This window comes from Natrix helvetica, assembly GCF_964273705.1.
Source record: "Natrix helvetica genome assembly, chromosome: 5".
Classification (NCBI taxonomy): domain Eukaryota; kingdom Metazoa; phylum Chordata; class Lepidosauria; order Squamata; family Natricidae; genus Natrix; species Natrix helvetica.
The window spans coordinates 17023055-17045792 of NC_138551.1; the positions used below are offsets into that span (position 1 = coordinate 17023055).

General features: G+C 40.1%; 1 protein-coding gene across 3 annotated transcripts in view; it reads right to left on the bottom strand.

The window, feature by feature from the left end:
• Positions 1–22738, bottom strand: part of NLGN1 (neuroligin 1) — an 835713-nt gene that overhangs the window by 599234 nt on the left and 213741 nt on the right. For all 3 annotated transcript variants that reach the window (XM_081953454.1, XM_081953455.1, XM_081953453.1), the window contains exon 2: positions 7774–8578. In XM_081953454.1, the coding sequence (XP_081809580.1) occupies positions 7774–8287 (514 nt within the window). In that variant the 5' untranslated portion in view covers positions 8288–8578. The remainder of the gene's footprint in view (positions 1–7773; positions 8579–22738) is intronic.

A 22738-nucleotide genomic window follows, 5' to 3' on the forward strand; every position in this document is an offset into this window, starting at 1 on the left:
GTTTCCTGCCTAGGCAGGGGGTTGGACTAGAAGACCTCCAAGGTCCCTTCCAACTCTGCTATTGTATTGTATTGTATTGAACTGTATTAAAGGATCGCGGCATTAGGAAGGTTGAGAACCACTGCTTTAGGGGCATTAAAAAAAAAAAGTCTGATTGGCTTTTGTACCTTTAAAGATGATAAAACCTCACCTTTTTATTTATGACTACGCGAAATCAATGCTTCGTAATAGGAGGCGAAAGTCACTCAGCTAATTACACGTGCTTGATAAACAGCACAACAACGGAGACCAGAGCTGCAATGCACATTGAGGCATGTACATTGCTGCAGTCATTTTCATACAAAGTGGATAGAGCGGTGCAGGGTGGGTATTGTTCCAAAGAGCCTCCTGATTTCCCTTGACACACATTGTTCTGGTCATCTGCAAACCTCAAAGGCAATAAATGGCATCTTCATAATCCCACGTACAAAGAAAGCGCTGCAGGAAAATTAAGACTCCTAAGAAATGAATTGAACTTATCATCCTTGCGGAAGCCGCTAGAGCTCGGCTGAGACCAGCATTCTGCATGCGGTCGTGCGTCTGAAGCCACAACTGGCCATTTTTATAAGAACGATATTTTAAAATTCATTAATATAGTCAGAAAGCCTCAAGGTGGCCACAACTTTCTCTAAACATTTTATTTGTAAGTATAAAACAGCTTATGCTATGTGGAAGGTGGGTAACTACCAGTTGCAGGATACCTACAAGGCTGCAGTTTTTTTTAAAAAAATATTTCATTGCATTTCATTAAATGCAAAAAAAAAAAAAAAAAGCAGAAAAAGGCCAATGCACAAAAAGCTAACAGTTATGATAACATACACATTGTCCAAGGGGGCGGGGTGACGGGAGAAGAGCACATAATGAGTGCTTTAATTAAAACAAAGTAAAAGAAATACAAGAAAAACTGAACTGCCTTGCATAGTAAGAGAAATTCTGATCCCAAATGTGGTCATAAGTCAAGGGCTACTTGTACTTGTCTATACAAAATCTACATCGATAGACAATCTGCTCATAACGGACAAATGCAAGCTGGTCTTCAGTCCATTGAATAGATGGAGCCATGCATTATTATTTTTTACAAGATTGCTATTATTGCTTCCATACAGAGGTGGTATTCAGCTGGTTCTGACCGGTTCTAGCAAACTGGTAGGGGAAATTTTGAGTTGTTCGGAAAACTGGCAAATACCACCTCTGGCTTGCCCTGCCCCCATCTGCTTCCTGAGCCCCAGCTGTTGCCCTCCACAGGAAAACAGAGCTGGAAAGCAGGTTAGTGGGGTAGGGAGGGAATAGAGATTTTGCAGTATCCTTCCCCTGCCACGCCCAACAAGCCAGGCCCAACAAGCCACACCACACCGACAAGCCAGGCCCACAGAACCAGTAGTAAAAAAATACAAATCCCATCACTGCTTCCATTCTGTTACAACAAATAACAGTTAAAATATCTGAAGGTTTCTTACCATGGAGGTTCTCCTTAGAACTTACTTTAAATTGGTGTCTACATTATGTCTATCTTAGAAGCCCAATGAGAGGATAATTGCGCCATGTGTTAGAAATTAAGACTGTGGCAACATGAAATGTACAGTATTAACAGATTCAGGGATGGGCTCCAGTTGCCAGTTCGCTCAGGGAAACACCACGCACCCATGCACACAGTGAACCAAAAAAATGCTCTACACATGCGCAGATGGCAAAGACAAGATGGCGGCACTTAAAGCCCCACCGAGATAACCGGTTTGGGGGCGTGGCAGGCCTGGGTCGCTGCCGGTTCCAGCAACCCAGGCCGCCAAGTTACTACTGGTTCAGCTGAACCGGTAGGAACCTATCTCTGAACAGATTGATATAACAGAATAGCAGAGTTGGAAGGGACCTTGGAGTTTTTCTAATCCAACCCCCTGCTGAAGCAGGAAACTCTATACCATTGCAGACAAAGGGTTGTCCAATCTCTTCTTAAAAACCTCCAGTATTAGGATACCGTTGTTCAGCAAACAACACCAGCTCTGAATCTACAGAGAACTGCAGAAAGTCATCTAAGGATATTGGACTGTTACTGGTATTTTCAATCCTAATCTATTCAGTTAGGTTAGGATTCAGGTCAATTAAGGGTTACTGATGAAAATAGGAGAAGACCACTTCCTGCTCTCATTCCCATTCTTAAATTAAAAAGTTGTTATTAATATTTTGCTATATATGACAATAGGATACTAAGTAGTCCGTCATCAAGTAATACCAAACGAAATGGGACAACTCACTGCCGCCAACTCATCACAGCCAAATTGCCGCGGCCAATTTGCCATGGGAGAATTTAACAATTCAATTTAATTATTTAAAACACATTTCAAAAATATTTTAATTTTTGTCATTTATGTTTTATTCTGTGCCTGCTTTTGCATCCTTTCTTTAATGATTCCATCCCACCATTTCTTTGATATTAGTGTAACTTTTGTCCCACAGCGAGTTGTCCTGTGAGTTGGCCATGGCCAATTGGTTGCAGCAAATTCTCATACACCTTAAGTAAAGCCTGGAGTGGTAGGAAAAGCTTAAGTGTAGCAACCTTTACTCAGCCAATGACCAGCACAAAGTAAACAGATGGACAAATAGAAAATACAAAGCTATAATAGCAGAGCAAAAACATCTCAAGTGGAAAAACGAAGGAGGATAATAGGATAGTATCACACTAAGAGTGTTACACTGACACCAGAGCTATTCTCAAGAATATAATACTTTTAGCATTAAGCTATGGGTCTAGAATACAATTGAAATAAAACCAGCACAAACTAATCGGAAAAAAAAACTATATAAGAGGATGGCTGGCTGACCACACATAAAATATTTTAGAATAATAACTCCTTTTGGGGCTAGTTTACCGTGACCATTTTTCTTGGAAAAACTAAAAGACAAACCTGAAAAAGGTCAAATCTGAACGAGTTCACAAGAATAAAAAAACCTTAATTGTTTATAGCTTTGCTTTACGAAAGTAAATTCAAGAGCAAAGCCAAGAAAATGTGACAGAAACGCATATACTGATAAAATGTGGTACCTAAAGTAAAACAGAATATGTAATTTTTTTAATGATTCAATTTCTACGTTTTTCACATGAACGTGAAAGACCGTATTATGTGGTATCTTTTATTTGTACAATCAAAGTTAAATGATCAAAATACAAGTGGTTCTCAGCCCTCAACAGTTCATTTAGTGAGTGTATTTGCAACGGCACTGAAAAAAGTGACTTATGACCATTTTTCACACTTATGACCCTTGAAGCATCCCCTCGGTCAGATGCTTGGCAACTGGTTCATATTTATGCCAGTTGCAGTGTCCTGGGGTCATGGGACCACCTTTTGCAACTTTCTGACAAGCAAAGAATGGGGAAGGCAGATTCATTTAATGACCGTATTACTAACTGAACAACTGCAGAGATTCACTTACAAACTGTGGCAAGAAAGGTCATAAATGGGGCAAAATCCACTTAACAACTGTCTCACTTAGCAATTTTGACTCAATTATGGTTGCAAATTGAGGGCAAAGTGAGGTTTTTGAAACCCAAATAAATCCAAATCCACAGCTTTGTGAAATAAAAGATTGTCCTTCATATTAAAGAATGTCTCTCACGGTTCCAAGTAACAGGCCCAATGCAATCAAAATTCAGAGGCCTGGGATTTCCTCAAAGTATGAATTTATCAGAAATATCATATTGGCACAGCTGGTGAAAACCCAACTCTGAAGGACCCGAGGTTTTCCCCACCCAAACCAAAACCCAATGTTCTTGACCCCAGGTTACAGATCCATCACATAGTCCAATCAGGTCACAGTCCCCACTCCGGCTGGCTTTAGTCCATGCCCTTCAAGCACCTGGTGAGGAAGTCCTTGGCTGCCATGGGAAATAATGCTATTTTGGCTACACATTCCCCCAACTATCTCTATCTCCCCCCTTACGTTCCCACCGCTCCAACCGGCATCACTGTGGCAGTCCTGAAGATGCTCCCAAAATGGTTTCAGAGCTGAAAGAATATGTGGTCACTGTAAGTTAGTAAGGTAGTTCCTCTAATTTGGCAGCATAATAGAACACAACACAATGCAATAGATGTGGGAGATTATCAATTGAACTTTTTGCCACAGATACCAACAGACTTTTAGCACCACTGTTTTAAACCAGAGAGGGGGGTTCTACTGACATCTCCCCACAGGTTCCATATATGAATGGTGACATTTGCCCATACAGTAGCTTCCAGGTCTGAATAAGAGAGCATGCAAGACCATATGGGCTCATCACACCCTCTAATGTGCCTGCACATCCACTGTGTATATATTAATTCCACATGAAAAGTCAACCAGTGTTTGTAGCAATATAGAGAGTCCGTTTCCTCGCGGAAAGGACTTCAACACAGTCAGTATCCCCTGCACATTGAGGATCTGTATGTGGGATGGAATGTAGAAAGGAGGTAGATTCCCACGCAAGATGATGTGTATAGGGGTGAAACAATAAATAACCCAGTTTGGAAGAATAGCATGCCACACTTGGTTTGAGGCCTGAGATCAGTCTTGCAAACTGAAGATTCTACTATCTGCATCTACAATACAGTCTATGAACTGTTAGGGAGAGTCTGTCTTCACTTTCCTTCTCTCACACGTAATACTTTGACTGAGTTGCATCTTACTGAGGGGTGGGTTCCGGCAGGCACTACTGCAGGTTTGCTTGGTTGTATGCTTCACAAGTGTGCACATTTGATGCAGGCTTGATGTGCATGCACAGTGCAATTAAAATGATTCTGTGCATGCGCAGAACTGAAAAACAAGATGGCGGTGCTACTAGGGAACTGGTTTGAGGGCATGGCAGGCCTGGGTTGCTGCTGATTCCAGCGACTCAGGCCACCAGTTCAGGTCAGTTGAACTGGTCCAAACCCGTAGGAACCCATCACTGATCTTACTCCTATGGAGTGGGTCCTCTACCCTCCTGGGAATTAATGTCCAAGGGATTCTAATCAGACTTCTAAAGAAGAGTTGGAAGCAAGGGGATGTGTCTATTATTAATTCAGGGTAAGGATAGCAGAAAAGCTGGTTTACACAACTGTTTAAATTGCTAAATGTTGCACAGAATTTAGATAAACCTGCTAATCTCTTCAAAAGTTTTAACCACAGCTTGTTTTCTTTAATCACTTAGCTGATTGCAAAGCCCAGCCTGTTTAGTTAGATTATGATTCAATATACTGCACAAACCTAGAAAATAAGCTAATCCAAGTTGATAGGTTAATGGTATATTCTATCTGATATAGGTCTCTATAGATTTTACTGGTTAAAAAAGAAAGTGCAAATTAAAATAAAGTCTAGCAACTTTAGCAACACCGAAAGAATGAGAGGAATAATCAACCTCCATTCTCATTTCTAGATCCATTTTTTAAAAATCTTTTTAAATAGAAGAACAATTTTGAAGCAGCGGGCAGGAAGGGTCTCTGAAACAAATATGGAATTTTTTTTTCCCTTCTGTTTTCGGGGGGGGGGGAATTAAGTGCACAATTCAAAGGTAATCATATTAATCTTACATCATGGTTACAATGTTTGATTTTAATTAGTAAACAAGCAAACAATTTTAAGTCTTAAAGTAGGAACAGCACTTTCAAATGTCACAGAATGCAAAACATATTATGGTGCTTGACCAGCATTTAACATGGTTATAATTGTTTTTTTTTTATGTGACGACTGTGTAACTATAGTCTACATTGGTCTTCTCTAACTTGCCTCAAATTTCTATATCTTATGCATAAAGTAAAATATACTGACACACTTTTCAAACATATAAATAATGAAGCAATTTGGAAAATTATTTGAGATGTTATAAGCTTATGAAGTGGCGAATTGTGGTATTAGGTAGCTTTATGTCCCACTTCAAACTTTGGTTTAGTGGTGGTTAACCAACTACAAAACAAGCAATCTGATTAACATAAGCCTAGATTCTTTTGCTGGATGCAATTTATGATAAAGAAGAATTGAGGAAGGAGTATTTTCCTCCCAAAAGTTATTCCCAGCTTCATAAACCAACCCTATCACCCGAACCCTATCAATACAAATGGAAAACGCATGAATTTTCTTTCAGCTCAACTCAAATGTTGACCATTTCCATTTTTAATAGTCAGGAAATGAAAAGTAAAATAGCAAAAGCTATGGGTGCTTTCAGAACAATTGAGTTGAGAAATAAAGTTGAATGACATCATTTTTTTTTCACTGAATAGATTTGCAAAGCAAAGAAAGAAAGCAGTCACACAAAAAGCAAATTATGTTAATGGCTTGTCAAATGATCCTTGTCAAAGGTATAATTGTATTGGTGAGAGTTGAAGAACATGATGTTGCCATAAAGTTTGAACTGAATGCTCAGGTTTCTAACTGATTGCCAGAATATTTTTTTTTGGTGAAGTCAATTAGGACTGCAAAAACTAAACAAAATGGAAAATACAAGGGAAAACAAAATCTTCACTATAACTCTTCAAAAGAAACCCATCAACACCCTAATCTGAAAACATTTGTCAATTCATGATAGTCCACTATGTCTCCATCTGTGATAGCCAATACAAAACTGTGTGTTACTAGAAATATAAATCCAATATGAAGCATTATGTACACTTTCGGTCCAAGTGATATGAAACAATAAACCTGGTAAACAAAGTAATTACTTTGCAATCCATACTTTTTCTTCTGCCAGAAGAAAGTCACTATAATTCTATCTCTTTGGAAACAGCATTCAGTCTTTTAATCAGATAACCAGGGGGGGGGGGGAGTAATTTTATACAGCAACTACAAAAAATCAGTCTCTGTTGCACTGAAGGGAATCAAGGCTATAAAAGCTTCAGCTCATTAAACTCTCTACTAAGTCACTGGCTCTACATGTGAAAAACACACATTACCACTGAACTCAACTTCTTTATCGGATGATTACATGCAAACAACTCTCCAATACCCTTTACATTAATGCTTCAGAAGGGGAAAGGAAATTTTGTTTCATTCTCTTGTTTTTAAAACATTTGTCCTATTTCGCTGGTTTCCAACCCTATTAATCACGAACAATTCCTTCTTTCTGTACCACCACCGTCAACAGCGACAGCCTAATTCTCTTTTAGGATGGTGGGGCTCCTCCCTAAGGTTTTGAACAGTTTAGTTTTTGTTCTGTTTTGTTTTGTTTTTTCCAACCCAGGATTCGTTTGTATCCACTTTTATACATACCTCCTTTTCTACAAATTTTCTTGCCGGGTTTTCTGGCACATTCCTTGGATATTCTTTTGACTGAAAAATGAATAGAAGACTAGAAAATAACATGGAGCTCCAATGATAGACGGTAGGAGCATGCAATACCATTAGCTTCGATATGGGGCTGCTTATTATATGTATCGTTTGAGCGCAGAAGAATCTCCTTCCTTGCCTATCCATGCAATGGATCGAGATGTTGATGCACCTTTCCCAGGGGCCAATGGGAATGAGAACTAGGTACCGACTTTGACCTAAGGATAAACGTGCTGAAAAGGACTCTAGGCTAAGAGAAGTCAAAGGACAGCATTGGCTAAGTACCGATGCATACATAGAAAAGCCACATGCACACAGGTTTAAAAAAAGAAAAACAAGGGAAAGAAATTAGCATGCAGACAGAAAAAGCCGTGCTGGCTACCAGTATACATAGTTTCATCGTTTAAAGAAATATCAAACAGAAAAGTAAATAAAAGTTTTTCCCTGCTCCTTAAGTAAATAACTCACCATCTTCAGTTGGGACATATATATTCAAGTAGAGGCAGTCTTCATTCTGATCTTGTACGAAAGTAGAAACTATATCCAAGTTGTTCGTAAACCAAACAGGAAGCATGACTTCCGGTAATCTGCCCTCAATGATGTTTTGAGGACATACTGGTGCAAATTGTGTTGCATTTTTGATGTCCGGCCATGGAGAAGGCGGCTCAGGTGGTTGAAATCGGTGTTCTCCAATAGGCGGGGCAGCATAAGGAACTCCAAGAAACTCGATCACTGGCCCCAAAATCTCATTGTTCAATTCCTTCTTCATCCCCCTCAGCTTCCCAAAATTGGTGGTCACCACAGGGTCAATATCATCCAACTTTTGGGATGACACAGCGGCCGTGTGAATCAAGAACCCAAGTACGCAAAATGTAAATGTGACATCCAATCCCACGTGCAACAAGCGAGCTTGTGTTGCCCTCCATACACAGTTCAGCCATACAGATATTGGAAAAGCCATGGTCCCACATGAGTTGTACATCTATGGTTAAAACAAGGTGCTTTGTATCCAGCAAGGCAGAAAGGAGGGTTTTCCCCTCCCACGGAAACAGGAAAAATCAAAACTCAAATAAGTCTGAAAATACCCAAATGGTTCTTTGTATGGTGTCTTCCAGTGATTTCATTCTTGATGATACAGCATCTTCAGAGTCCTATTTATCAGGCCAAGTTCGATTGACAATTCAGTTTTCCACTGTAGCAAGCTGAAGAGAGCATCCATTTAATAAGGATTCCTCACTTATAAATCAATTCCAGTTAACTTCAGGTCTATAGCCTGGAGAAAATGAAAAATAAATCATTAGTATGAAAGAATTAATATAGGCAGAATAATAACTACATGTTTTACAAGTTACTGTGCGTATATTAATAGTTGCCAGAGCCATGTTAAAAAAAAAAAAATCCAAGTAATTTATAGTTTCCCGAGATGGCAGGTAAAAAAGTGATTAACCAGATATTTATGATGTCATTTGCTGAGTTTCTTTAGAGAAATGCAGCATTTAATTTTACTTTTCTAAAACAGGACACATGGATTTAAGGGCTGGAATAGAAGTGCATATAGTTTATTTGCAATGCCGCATTCTTTAACCAACAAAGAGGCTTGTGATCAATTTCAAGCAGATTAATATTAGGCAATTTGGAACCACACATCAATTATAAATTTATACAACTCTTGAGAGAGGCAGGAAACATTAAGATGGAATGAAACGTCTACAAAGAACCTTGGTGATCTAAAGTACGTTGCCAGTCGTCAGCAAAATAGAATTAGTTCTTCCAATATATTAGTTCGGAAGTAACTTATGAAAATATGGTTGGATCCAAAGAGCCTAATTCAGGGGTGTCCAAACTTGGCAACTTTAAGACTTGTGGACTTCAACTCCCAGAATTCCCCAGCCAGCTGGCTGGGGAATTCTGGGAGTTGAAGTCCACAAGTCTTAAAATTGCCAAGTTTGGACACCCCTGGCCTAATTCTTCCTTCTGAGGCGCCCTTCAGTCATCCTCACATATGAAAACATATTATTTCCCCATGAAATCATCCTGCATTCTTGAAGAAGTTAAAGAAAAATTTACAACCAGATTTTTCTGAATCGTTTGGCTTAGTTCTGAAAAAGCTTCTGACTTGCAATATATTAAATATAGCAAGAAAAAAATCACTTGGAAAAGACAGCAAACGCCTCATCGTCTTGTGAAGCAAGGAAGAGTTACAGTACAGGTAGTCCTTGACTTACGACCACAATTTCTGTAGTCAAGAAGACATTTGGTAAGTGAGTTTTGCCCCATTTTACGATTTTTCTTGCCACGGTTGTTAAGTGATAGGTCAGTCACTTGGTTGTTAAGTGAATCTGGCTTCCCCATTGACTTTGCTTGTCAGAAGGTCACAAAAGGGGATCACATGACCCCAGGACACTGCAACCGTCATAACTATGAGTCAGATGCCAAGAGTCTGAATTTTGATCATGCATCCATGGAGATGCTGGAATGGTCATAAGTGTGAAAAACGGTTATCTGTCACTTTTTCCAGTGTCATCGTAACTTTGAACGGTGTAAATGAATTGTTGTAAGTCAAAGACTACCTGCAGATGCTTTTAAGTATTTGGAAGGATATCCCATCCTTCATAAAACAAACTAACTCATCAAGATTAAAGCAATGATAACTCTCAAACAACAGGACCGATGACAGATTAATTAGACCCAAAACATATTAAACTCCAAAAAACATAGATACGGTACTATCTCTTGGCAGTCAATGACTGATGATTACATCCAACTCTTAAATAAACCTGAGGCATTTCTTACAGGAAGATATTGCCCATTCATGTCCCCATAATTACATATATGTCTAATATGTCATTATATAGTATTTGGTAGGTGCATTTGTTTCATGTTTCCTTGAGTGGTGCAGTGGCCTAGAGATGTAGTTCTCACCTCACAATCAGGAGGCTCTAAGTGTTCTTACCTAGGCTTCCTGAGACAGTAAAAAGTGTGCGCTTAGTTAGTCCCCAAACCCATCTTTTTATTTCAATGGCTGGGAATTATGTTCATTCACAGCCCGTAATGAGTCACAAATAGTTTGTAAGGAGTCCAACAGAAGTCTGTCACAGTCCTTTGGGATAAGGCTGATAAGCACCCATCTTTATCTCCCTTGAAACACTGCCAAAGACCTAATTGGCAATTAGCTTGGCAAGGCCACATGGAGCACAGCGTCAGAACAGAGTTTCAGAATGTAAACCAACCAGAACAGACAAAGTTGCTTCCTGCAAAGGCCCAAGTGCCTTTGCTCCTCCTTTATGTCTTATGGGAGGGGCCATTCCTCCAAGGCTTACTCCTGGGTTGCCCCTTTTGTCTTAACTTTTCTTGCTTTCTGGCAGCTCTGCGCATGCGCGCATTGGGAACAGGCTCCCCTGTTCTTCTGCCTTGCTGATGTCTGATTCTGGAGGCAGCACATAACTCCCAAATGGCCCTGGCCCCCTCTCTGCGTCCGACGCAGAGCCCTCATCCGAGCTTCTCCAGACTCCAGGACTGGCCAATGTTCCTCCCCAACCTCTCGTTGTCCAACTCTGTTGCCAGCTGCGCCGGCCACCGGTGGACAACAACAATGAGTTCAATTCTACGTAGGGACAGATATTTCTCTCTCTGGGCATACTGAGAATATATTTGCTGAACTAAACTCTGTGTTGGTGACAGGAAGGGCAGTAAACACTCTGCTAGTTCATCATATAATCATATAATGATATCATTCTATAGAGGGAACTGTAGCGGGGGGGGGGGAAGCCTTCTTTAAATCTCAGAATATTCTTAGGACCAAAAAAGTGAGACGTGTTTCGGCTTGTCCCTAGATCCTATGCTTACCAGTATCTTGAATTTGGCTGGAAACAAATAGGTGATCATTACAGCTCTTTCAACCCTGATGTTCTTCTATCTCTGTGAACTATTTCTGGAAGTTGCATTTTCAAGGACAGTGTAACGTAAAGCACATTATAGTTCTATTATCACATAAAGAAAACACATAGCCTGTCATATGAACCTTGGAATTCATCATGAGTTCCTAAACTCAGAAGATACTCAGAGTCACCCAGGTGCCTCGTTTTGTGTTAGCCTTTTCTTCTGATTCAAAGGCTTTTATTTGATTTTACTTTCTTTCTCTTTAAATGACACTGGAAATGGGCAGTTATTCAGATCAGTACATGATGCTTTCAATGACAAAAGTGCCTTCTGTGGAATAAGCTACATAGCCAAATTAGGCTACAAAGATAAAAGCAGACTTTATTTATTCATTCATCCAATTTATATGGCTGCCCATGGCTGGAATAAAAATGAAGTAAAACAATAAATATTTTAAAAAAACAGTCATTATTAAAAAATATAAAACTATTTTTTATTAAAATATAAAACTAAATGTATAGGAGGGGGTAAATATCTACTGCATCCATGAAGCCATTGTAGAATATTACTGGGGCCACTGAAAGAATTCTGGGATTGAGACCAAGGAACATCAATGCAAATCTGGTGTATGATAACAGTCCCACATTCCCCAAGGGTGGTCTGCTCTTTGTCTCCCACCATAGCTCCCACCATGCCCATTAACACTATAATATTATATACTACAGCCCCTAATACTAGGACTTGGAACCTTCCACTGCCTTTTCTAATCAACCTTTAGAAGGGAAGCTCAAAGAACTTCAGCTAAACTATCTCTAAGCAGCCTCACAGTACCCAGGCACCATTTCCCTGGACAATACAACACCTCACCTATGCAACAATGCATTCATGCACACTAAACATTCACGAGTTCTCTCTCCTGTTACTTCCACAAGTTGTAGAGGGATTTCTTCATTCCCCCATCACTTGCCTTCATGGGGGAAAGGGATCCAGAGTAGTCTGATACTCCTCTCCACTATCTATCTGTCTATCTGACCACTCACACCTTCAAATCCCCAGAATTGTTCTGACCTAGGCTTCCCAAGAGCATGAAGCAAACTCCTGGTCCTGACAAAAAAAAAACAACCTTTTATTAATTTACTATGAATTCTGCTCATCCAGCAAAGTCTTTCAAGGGAGGATTTACAGTCACAGACCTTATCTGGCTTGGAGAGCTGCCAGGCCGATATCTGCAAAACTTGGCAAGGAATCATGGAGCGTCACAAACCAATTAAGCGAACTAATTGTCTCCTGCAAACTCCACTCCTTTTTCGCTCCTTTTATTTCCTCTGGGAGGGGCCATTTATCATCCACCTGTGGCCTTACTCCCAAGTCGACCCCTGTTCTTTAGCTGTTCCCTTTGCCCGGCAACTCTGTGCATGCCTCTGAAGGCATCTCATAACTGGCATACGGCCCTGGCCCTCTCTCTGCCTCCGACACAGAGCACTCATCAGAGCCTTCCCCAGACTCCAGGACTGGCCCATGTTCCTCCCCAACCTCCTCACTCTCTGAATCTGCTGCCAGCTCTGCTGGCCTCTAGCAGGCCACAACAAGAAGAGTAGATAGAAGGGACTAGTCAATAAAACAAGTGTAAAGCAGCAGAAGCCCAGCATACCGAAGCATCCAGTATCAGCAAAAAAGCAGCAGCAGTTACTAGAGGCATCCAGCCTAGCAGTGTTCAGGGCAGCCCAGACTGTTCTCCAGAAGAACTATTGATGCCAGGTCCAAAAAAATTCCTGCCAAGTCCATAACAAGGACAGTGCCGCCAGCCAAGGATGGCACTGCAGGTGTGGCTCGCGAAACACTATGGATCAACAGGTGAACCTCCAGGATGGTGCACTCCAATCTCCAATAGTCCACTCCACCCAGGTAAATGTCTCCAAAATATTTTTAAACACACCATCCAAACAATAGGGAGGACATCCTGAGTGTGGCTCCCTCTCTTTCTGCCATTTTCCTAAAGAGGCTGAAACCAAAAAGAGACTTTTCAAAACTATCTTTGCTTCCTGATTCCTAAATCCTTATATGTGCGATAATTATGCAGATAACAATTTTAGAAGAAGGGTTGGAGGTATTTGATTGCCAGATCAAGTGCAATGTTCTTATGATTATTAGACTTATTTCCTTCCTTCCTTCCACCTAAAGCCCCTCAAAACATCCTAAGTAAACCAAAAGACCCAACCCATGGGCTTGATTTTAACACCCCTGGTATGGGGTTTCCTCCTGTCTGAGCAGGGGGTTGGACTAGAAGACCTCCAAGGTCCTTTCCAACTCTTGTTATTCTATATTCTAAAACAATTGTAGGCACTATAACTTATCTGAGTAACTTTCTAGCTTGCCATTCAATGTTCTAAACATCATAAATTCTTTTTTTCTGCTTTTCCACTGTACTAAAAGCAACATAATAGAATTCTTTGAAAAACATTGTTCTTTAAGAATAATATCCCTTTTGTTTTTCCCTCCCAGTACATTTTATTACCCATAAAAGAAATATACAAGAAAATACAGTTCACCTTTACTGGAGAGAGACTGTTTTTTATTAAAGGGACAATTAGCAGTTTCTAATGAGAATATATTTTATCAGCGCCTTACATAATTCTGTAGAGCAAATTCAAAAGGCGAATCTGCTTAAAAGCCCATCTGCTTTGGCATTTAACTTATTTTACAAAGGAGATTATAAAAGCGGCATAGAATAGCAGGGAGGGGTGCATATTTTAGTATTTTTGAACAATCTTTTTCCAAAGGCAATAAAGCAATAAAAGGAGCTTTTGGACTATTTCACTCATGCTTTATCATCTCTTTTCTAATTTTAATAACATGTTTTCTCCTAAAACTGTTTTAATTAACTGCATTAATACAGTTTTCTGCAAAACTGCATTAAGGCAGAAGTATATCCATCATTCTCCACAAGGGATCAGAAGATTTGTCTGGAATGTAGAGAATTAGAGATAATCTTTCTTTTCCTTTTTCTCTTTTCTGGAATACTGCAAATACTTAGATTCAACATCTATTCAAAATACCTTGACAGACACTTCTTAAAGGATAATTATTATTTTTTATAAAGGTTCAAATTTCAAAGGTAATAACAATGGTACTCACTGTTGTGCCTATAAGTATGAATATATAAGACATATGCTTATTTACAGATATGTGTGTGTGTGTATGTGTGTGTGTGTGTTATATTTGTGCTGATAAATAAATAAAGGGAGATTTATTAGCACAAATACAACACAAATGTAAAAAAGGCAACATTAAAAATATGGTTTTCTGCCTGGATGGTCTCTTGGAGTGAGCTGAAAGACAGAAAAGGGAAGCAGTGTGTTCCCTCCCATACTTGGGCATACCAGGGGTTGTGACACAATACATACATACATACATACATACATACATACATACATACATACATACATACACACACACACACACACACACACACACACACAGAGTATATTTATATTTGTAGGTGCATTTTTTTCATGTTTACTTGAGTGCTACGGTGCCCTAGAGGTGGTGCTCTTGCCAGGAGGCTGTCAGTTCAGGAGTTGCTCTTGCCAGGAGGCTGTCAGTTCACAATCAGGAGGCTGTCAGTTCGATCCTAGGTAAAGGCAGATATTTTTGAGATTGTATCTACTGAATATAACTCCGCATTGGTGACAGGAAGGGCAACCAGCCAGTAAACATTCCCATTCAATTGTCCAGCCCACAGCCCACAAAGGATTATGGGATCATTAAAAGATGATGATTTGTTTCACATTTACTTAGTACTTATTAATCTATATACTGGATTTTTCGCACTACAAGATGCTCCGGACCATAAGACACACCTAGCTTTTGAGGAGGAAAACAAGAAAAAAAAATCTGCCTCTGCTTCCCAGCATCCATCAGTATTCATCTGACTAGCATCCTTGCAGAAAACATCCAACAGTCTGGTCAGTTTCAGCACTTTATCGTAGCCTGATTTAGCACAAACAACTGATTGGCGGTTAGATCGTCTTCCCAGAATAACGCAGATCAGCTGTTCCAGGCTGTGGGGATCATTGCCACCCATCACCTCCGCCACCTATCACCACCTCCATGCACCCCATTTACTGCCTCTACCTGCCCCATTTTTGGCCTCTGCACATCATGTTTTGTTTCCATACGCCCCATTTTTGGCCTCCATGCATCCTGTTTTCAGCTGTCTTTCCAGGCGGCGGGGATCGCTGCTTCCACCTAGTACCGCTGCTGCCTATTGCCAGAATTGACCAAAAACAAGACGCACTTAGGCCAAAAACAGGGCATGCAGATGTCAAAAATAGGGCACACGGAGGACGAAAATGGGGGACATGGAGGCCAAAAATGGCTTCTGGGTGGGCCGGGCTTTGGCAACATTCGCTCTATAAGACACAGGCATTTCCACCCACTTTTTGGGGGAGGGAAGTGCATCTTATAGTGCGAAAAATAAAGTAGTTATCTGTTTATGATGTTTGCATATCATTTATTGAGTTTTTATTGATTTTTATTTTATGGCTGGGAGTTGCTTTTACTGTTCTGTGCGCATCACCCAAGTTTGTTATTATAAAATGGGCAGCTATGTAAGTATTTTAAAATAAATAGATGAAATTTCTAGAGTGACTGAATCCTAGGTATGATAACTGATTTGTTCCTATTGTAAGTTTTTAATGGAATTTTGTAAACTGGCAGAGTTATAATGGCAAAGACAGCTGCTACCACTTCTTCCCATTGATGGTTATCAAGACAGGATAAAGAACTTCAGAATAAGGTCATTTTTTAGGGAGTCCATCATAACTTCAAATACTCTCTAAAACTCAAGAACTATTTGTACTCTATTCATTTCTTCAGTTTTTTTATATTAAAGTGAACCGTGCTAGTGCCATATGTTTTATACATAATAACAGAATGTATGTTATGCAAAAATATGCTTTCTGAATCTCCCTTCCATTACTTACAAAGGTTGAATAGAAGTTCTAACAAGCTGAGAAAAAATAAATCCCTTCTCTGTATCTATATTTCTGAATCTGTATAATATAATATTACAGTATTCTATCCTTGCATTGTATTATATCTTCACTTGAACAACTTTGTTCCAAAAACTTTGGGCCCAGACAATTTTTCACTTCAACAGATCTGTTGGAAGAATCTCTTCATGCTGCATCACTGAACTTTCATGCACTGCACAGAAAGGTGTGAAATACTGTGTAAGCCATGCACTGAATAGGGTACTGACCAGCCTTGATCAGTTTTATTTCCGCACTGGAATGTACATAAAAAGAAACCTGACCTAATTTGCCCTAGAGCTGGACATTGCAATGGAAGTTGATCAGCACATTTATTTATTTAGTTTGTCCAACATGTACAAGATAACAGGTATAAGTATAAACATGGACGTGAACAAAGGAAATGAGTACAAATAAATGGAGACAGTAGGACAGGGATGCTAGGCAGACTGGTGCGCTTATGCACGCCATTCAGTGGTAGGATTCATTTTTTTTACTCTTGGTTCTGTGGGCGTGGCTTTGTGGGCATGGTGTGGTGTGGCTTGGTGGGTGTGGCTTGGTGGGCGTGGCAGGGAAAGATTACTGCAAAATCTCAATTCCCTCCCCACTCCAGGGAGAAGGATACTGCAAAATCCTCATTTCCTCCTGATCAGCTGGGACACGGGAGGCAGAGAATAGATGGGGTCGGGGCCAGTCAGGGGTATTTACCGGTTCTCCAAACTATTATTATTTATTAATCCAATTTATAGGTCGCTCCCTCTCCACCAAGGGACTCGGGGCGGCGTACAATTCATCACACAACAAATAAATAACGAGGAGGAGATACAGTACATAATAAATAAATAATCAATTAATTAAGAACAACATAATGCAATTAAAAACAATTAAAATACCCAAAGTCAAACAGTTTAAAATTTAAAAATTATCCAGGGGGATTAGGAAATATAGTTATAATTCAGGCCAGGCCGGCTAGTTGGAACAGGTGGGTCTTGAGTTTCGTGCGGAAGGAGCGGAGATCGGTAGCTGTCCTAATGTCGGGGGGGGGGGAGGTCATTCCAGAGGGCTGGGCCCATCACATACTCAAAATGTTCGCTACTGGTTCTCCAGAACTGATCAGAACCTGCTGAATACCACCTCTGATGCCATTCCTCCAGTGAAAACATCATTACAAGACACTTGATCAGGTTCCACAGAACACACAGTACAAACAATTTTTTTCTAACAAGTAAAAATTTGGCTTTTATTTTTGAAGACATCAATTTAGGAATCATGCTTTTAAAAAAATAATAATTCCTGAGGCTGACTCCCAGAACCTCAATGCATAAATCTTGTTCTGTTGTTAATGAATATATAATTCACTCAACTTTTTGCACAAAGAATTTATCAAAATTAACGACCTCTCCATTAAAAAGACATCATTCATTACTGTAATGTCATGCTGATTTGCTTAATGGTAAGTCCCTCGTTAATGGAAAAACAAGATTTATATATGAAACCAAATAATTGGCACCAAAATGCATTGAAAAAATAAATCAGGTAAAATAAAAAAATCAGGACACTATTAAATAAGTTTCTATTCTCTTTATTACTAGTATAACCTAGTTATTCAAAAAGTATTCCTAATTTTTATTCAATGCCTGGGGAAAATATTGGTTTCCTAGGCAGGAAACCCTATACCGTTTCAGACAGATGGCTATCCAACATCTTCTTAAAGACTTCCAGTGTTGGGGCATTCACAACTTCTGGAGGCAAGCTATTCCACTGATTAATTGTTCTAACTGTCAGGAAATTTCTCCTCAGTTCTAAGTTGCTTCTCTCCTTGATTAGTTTCCACCCATTGCTTCTTGTTCTACCCTCAAGTGCCTTGGAGAATAGTTTGACTCCATCTTCTGCTGGCAGCGCCACGCGGTGCGCCATGCGGTCCTCACTGGCCTGCGCCGCTCTGGGCCTCCTGGCGTCGATCTGGGCCTTCAGGGCCTTGTCACTGCCGCTGCTGCAAAAAGGATGGCCACCCAGGAAGGCAGGGATGAAAACTTCGTAGTAGCCTCTGCCCCAGCCCATGCGGCCCGCAGGAATTGAGGTCCCAAAATGGCTGCCGTAATGGCGTCCTGCCTCTAACGCCCCAAGAAACAACTTTTAAATCCCTTACCGGTGGCCGGGAGCGAGCCACACCAAGGGGAGGCTTCCAGGTATCAGATGGAGGCAAGGGGAAGAAGGCAGGGAGAAGGAATTTGCAGGATGGCACTGGATTGTTTTTGGAAGAATCAGAAACCAAAAGCAACTTGTCTTTCTTCAGCCAGACAGAGTTGAAACTGGGAACCAGAAGCAAGGAGCACAGAGGCGTGGCTTCAAATTAACTCTGTCTCGAGGCCAATTGGACATCACAGTACCCCATCCTGGCTAATCCTGCAAAATTCCTCTGGAAAATTTCCATGTTTTCCAGTACTATGAAATACTTGATGGTATACTCATCCTATTTAGTTGCCAGGCATGAATTTTAGGGTGTTTCACAAAAAATGAACAGCATGTTTTTCTGTAATGAATCTTGAGCCCCACTGCATGTGCAGTGCCCTTTTTAGGCCAAATGGTATTAAAGATTGCAACACAGCATCACCTGTATATAGGAAGATTGCAGTTTGGAAAACTCGATTTCATTGACGGCTGCATCGGGGTTGTTTTTGATCTGGGGTAGGCGTGGCCAGAGTGGGTATGGCCAGCTCAACATCATTCGTGTCAGAGGGGTGCCTGTGGTCTGCCAGCTAAAATAGACTGCAGAGCTCCATTTTCAGCTGCAACGGCCTCCCGCAAACCAATATTGAGAAAGCCACACATGGGTTGCAGGAGACTGTTGCAGCCAAAAACGGAGCTATGGAGCCTGTTTTCGGTGGAAGAGGCACCACGGGCCAGTCCTTCACTGTTTCCAGGGTGGCCCTATGGGCCAGATCTAAGCACCCTGTCATGGGCCCTGAATTTTACCCCGCTGCACTATAGGTAGTCTTCACTAAACAATCACTTATTCAGGGGTGATTCAAAATCGCAACCGTGCTCAACAAAGGAGATTTACAATGGGTCCTCACAGTTGCAGCCACTGTAGTTTCCCCATAGCCACATGATCATGATTTGCATGCTTGGCAATTGGCTCACAATAATGATGGGGCATGGTCAGTGGTCACCATTTGCAATATTCCTTGCTAGCTTCTGACAAGCAAAGCCAATGGGGAAGTTGGCTGGAGGTCACAAATTGTAATCACACAACCAAAGGATGCTATGGTGGCAAAGGATTCACCTAACTATGAGAACTGGGACTGCCCCAGCTGCTGTCATAAGTTGACACAATCACATCATACTGCTCTTTATGTACTTAGCAATGGAATTGCTGGTCCCAATTATTACAGCTAAGTGAGAGCTACCTGTTAGGTCTCCCTTTTAGTTCCAAAGGATGATGAGCTTGAATTTATTACTGCTGTTATTCTAATAAAAACAAACGGATTTAACACTGACAATTCACTTCACTTTATTATCATGTAAATTTAGATGCAGAACCAAAGTTACACTAATTTTTTTCCCCTTTTTCTCTTTCTTAAACTATGTCGACACTTTAATGGAGGATTTATAAACAAAAAAAAGAGTTATTTATTTTCCAAACTTCTTAATGCTGAGCAGAACTATGACATTTTATCCAGTGTGTAGGCGGCAAAAAAATGTGATTTTCCCCATAACAAAAAGAAAAAGAAAAAATAGGGGGGGGATAACTCTTGTCACTTACATGCAAAGTTTTAGACAGTTAAGTAATACAGAATTAAATTTAAAATGACAGATGTGCTGGCTTGGAATATAATGGGTACTGAAGTGAATGTTTATTCCTCTTAGCAATTTGTAGTTAACTCTTAAACTGTCTGAATACTTCAGTCAATTTGCAGATTTGTAAATATGTAACCAGAAGGGGAATGAGAAAGTACAGGTAGCAATAATGTCCTATAACTACGGAATACAGGAGCAAATTTGAAATGCAGACAGGCTTCCTTTTAAAGTAACCTTTGATGATGAAAAATAAGAGGAAGAAGTCATGAAGAAGTCATTAATTGAGATTTGTATGCATTGATTTTAACTTCATTAGCACATCCATGAACTATTTTTTTTATCAGCCTCAATATGGAATAACAGTTTGCCATACTCTTCTTTATGTGTTGGAGTTATTTGACTTCATAGCATTGGTATTTTTTCTTTCATTCAAATGTCCAGTATATCACAGAAGTGAGTACACCGACTCACAATTTTTAAATATTTAAGTATATCTTTTCGTGTGACAACACTGAAGAAATGACACTTGGCTGCAATGTAAAGTAGTGAGTATACAGCTTGTATAACAGTGTGAATGTGCTGCCCCTCAAAATAATGCAACACACAGCCATTAATGTCTAAACTGCTGGCAACAGAAGTGAGTTATTCCCCACAACAGATAGATAAATAATCTGTCCCAGAGGTTTTGTGTAGACCAGGAGTGTCCAAACTTGGGAACTTTAAGACTTGTGGACTTCAACTCCCAGAATTCCCCAGCCAGCCATGCTGGCTGGGGAATTCTGGGAGTTGAAGTCCACAAGTCTTAAAGTTCCCAAGTTTGGACACCCCTGGTGTAGACACTGAATAAAATGGGGGAGAGGACCAAGCCTTGGGGCATCTCATACTGGATACTGGAGTTGCCAAGTTCTCACCCTATTATTTCCCATTACCATTGATTGGGGGCAGCTACCACACAAGGCCTCCAATCAAAAACTCTTGTAGAAGACTCTAAAGATGGCATGATAAATGCTATGGAATGCTGTTAAGAAGTCTAGCAGGGTCAGAAGAGTCCAATTCCTTCATTATTTACTTCCATTCACAAACTCCTTCCATTCAAATTTTAAAATAGGTCGTACACAAGAATGTCTACTGTTGTTTCAATCTCATGCCTATGCCTAAAAACTGACTGGAAATAATCCAGTTTAATCCCTTGTTTCCCTTTTCTGAACCTTTCTCAAGGAGGAGAGTTTTGAATCCAAATGGAAGTGTCCCGAACCTATGAACTGAGGAAGGGCATCTTCAGAAAATAACAGAACAGAAAATAACAGAGTAATAGAGTTGGAAGGAACCTTGGAGGTCTTCTAGTCCAACCCCCTGCTAAAGCAGGAGACCCTATACACCATTTCAAATGGTTGTCTAATCTCTTCTTCAAAACCGCCAGAGTTGGAGCACCCACAACATCTGGATGCAAGCAGTTCCACTGGTTCATTGCTCTCAATGTCAGGAAATTTCTCCTTAGTTTTAGGTCAGTTCCCTGCTTGATTAGTTTCCATCTGTTGCTTCTTATCCTGGTGCTCTGGAAAATAGTTTGACACTTCTCCTCTTCTTTCGGAACACTGCTATCATGTCACCTCTAGACCTTCTGTTCATTAAACCAGACAATTCCTGCAACCATTCTTCGTCTGTTTTAGCCTCCAGTCCCTTAATCATCTTCTTATCTCTTCTGCTTCCAGAGAAGACAGGGACAATCCAACCTCTTTGTATCCCCATTGTTGCATCACAACAATGTTGTGTTTAAGTTTCACCACAAACCACTTTGGGACAGGGAACACAAACCTCTCTCCTATAAAAGTATTCACCAGTCCTCAGATCTTGAGACCTGTCTCTTGCTGGAACAAGGTAGAGGAGAGGGAGCTTGCTTTCAAGGTGATGTATGCTGCATTCTTCCTTCCTACTTTTTCTACAACTCTGTGGGGAAGATTGACCTGAGAGAGAGTGATGGTCCAAATTACCCAGCATCAACCACTATATCAAACTGGCTCTAAAATGAATAGAGTGCATGAATTAACCCACACATGAAACTTACTTCTAAAGAACTTATAACACACAAGTTTATATTGCTACATGCACTTAACAAATCAGAGGCAGTTACTGTATAGTTAGTTTTGTACCATTTCCTGCATGAAGGATTGAATTTCTGAGCTGTGAAAAGTTATCATTTTCTTTCTTACGTAACACGAACCCCAAAGCAGCTAAGAACAATTCTGAAATATTAAAATTCCATGTGTCCATGAATTGTATGCATTTCCCTGAAAAAATATTAATCTCTTCTCTTGTTGGATAGCAAGCATGCTTTCTTTTCTTGAGAAATGAAATTTGAAAAAAGAACAATCCTTAAAGTTGCTAGACACATTAGCTTTGGTTCAGGGAAGAATTAATTTGTTATAATTTGCACTAAATTTAGTAATCTAGGACTAGTCAGGGAATGACATAAATAAGATTTGACCTTCTAATGTGGTGTTTAGCAAATCCACCAAAGCTTTCATATTAGGAAACCTGCCAAACAGGGTAGCTTCATTCCCTCCCTTGTCCCATTTAGCATTTTAATAGGAAGGAAACATATCACATACTGTAAGCTATTTGCCTGTTGCATCTCCCTCCAACATACAGTAGAACAAAAGGCTATTAAGAATCTTGACTGCACAATAACAGGCTGATGGTTAGAAAGAGTTCGTTTCTCT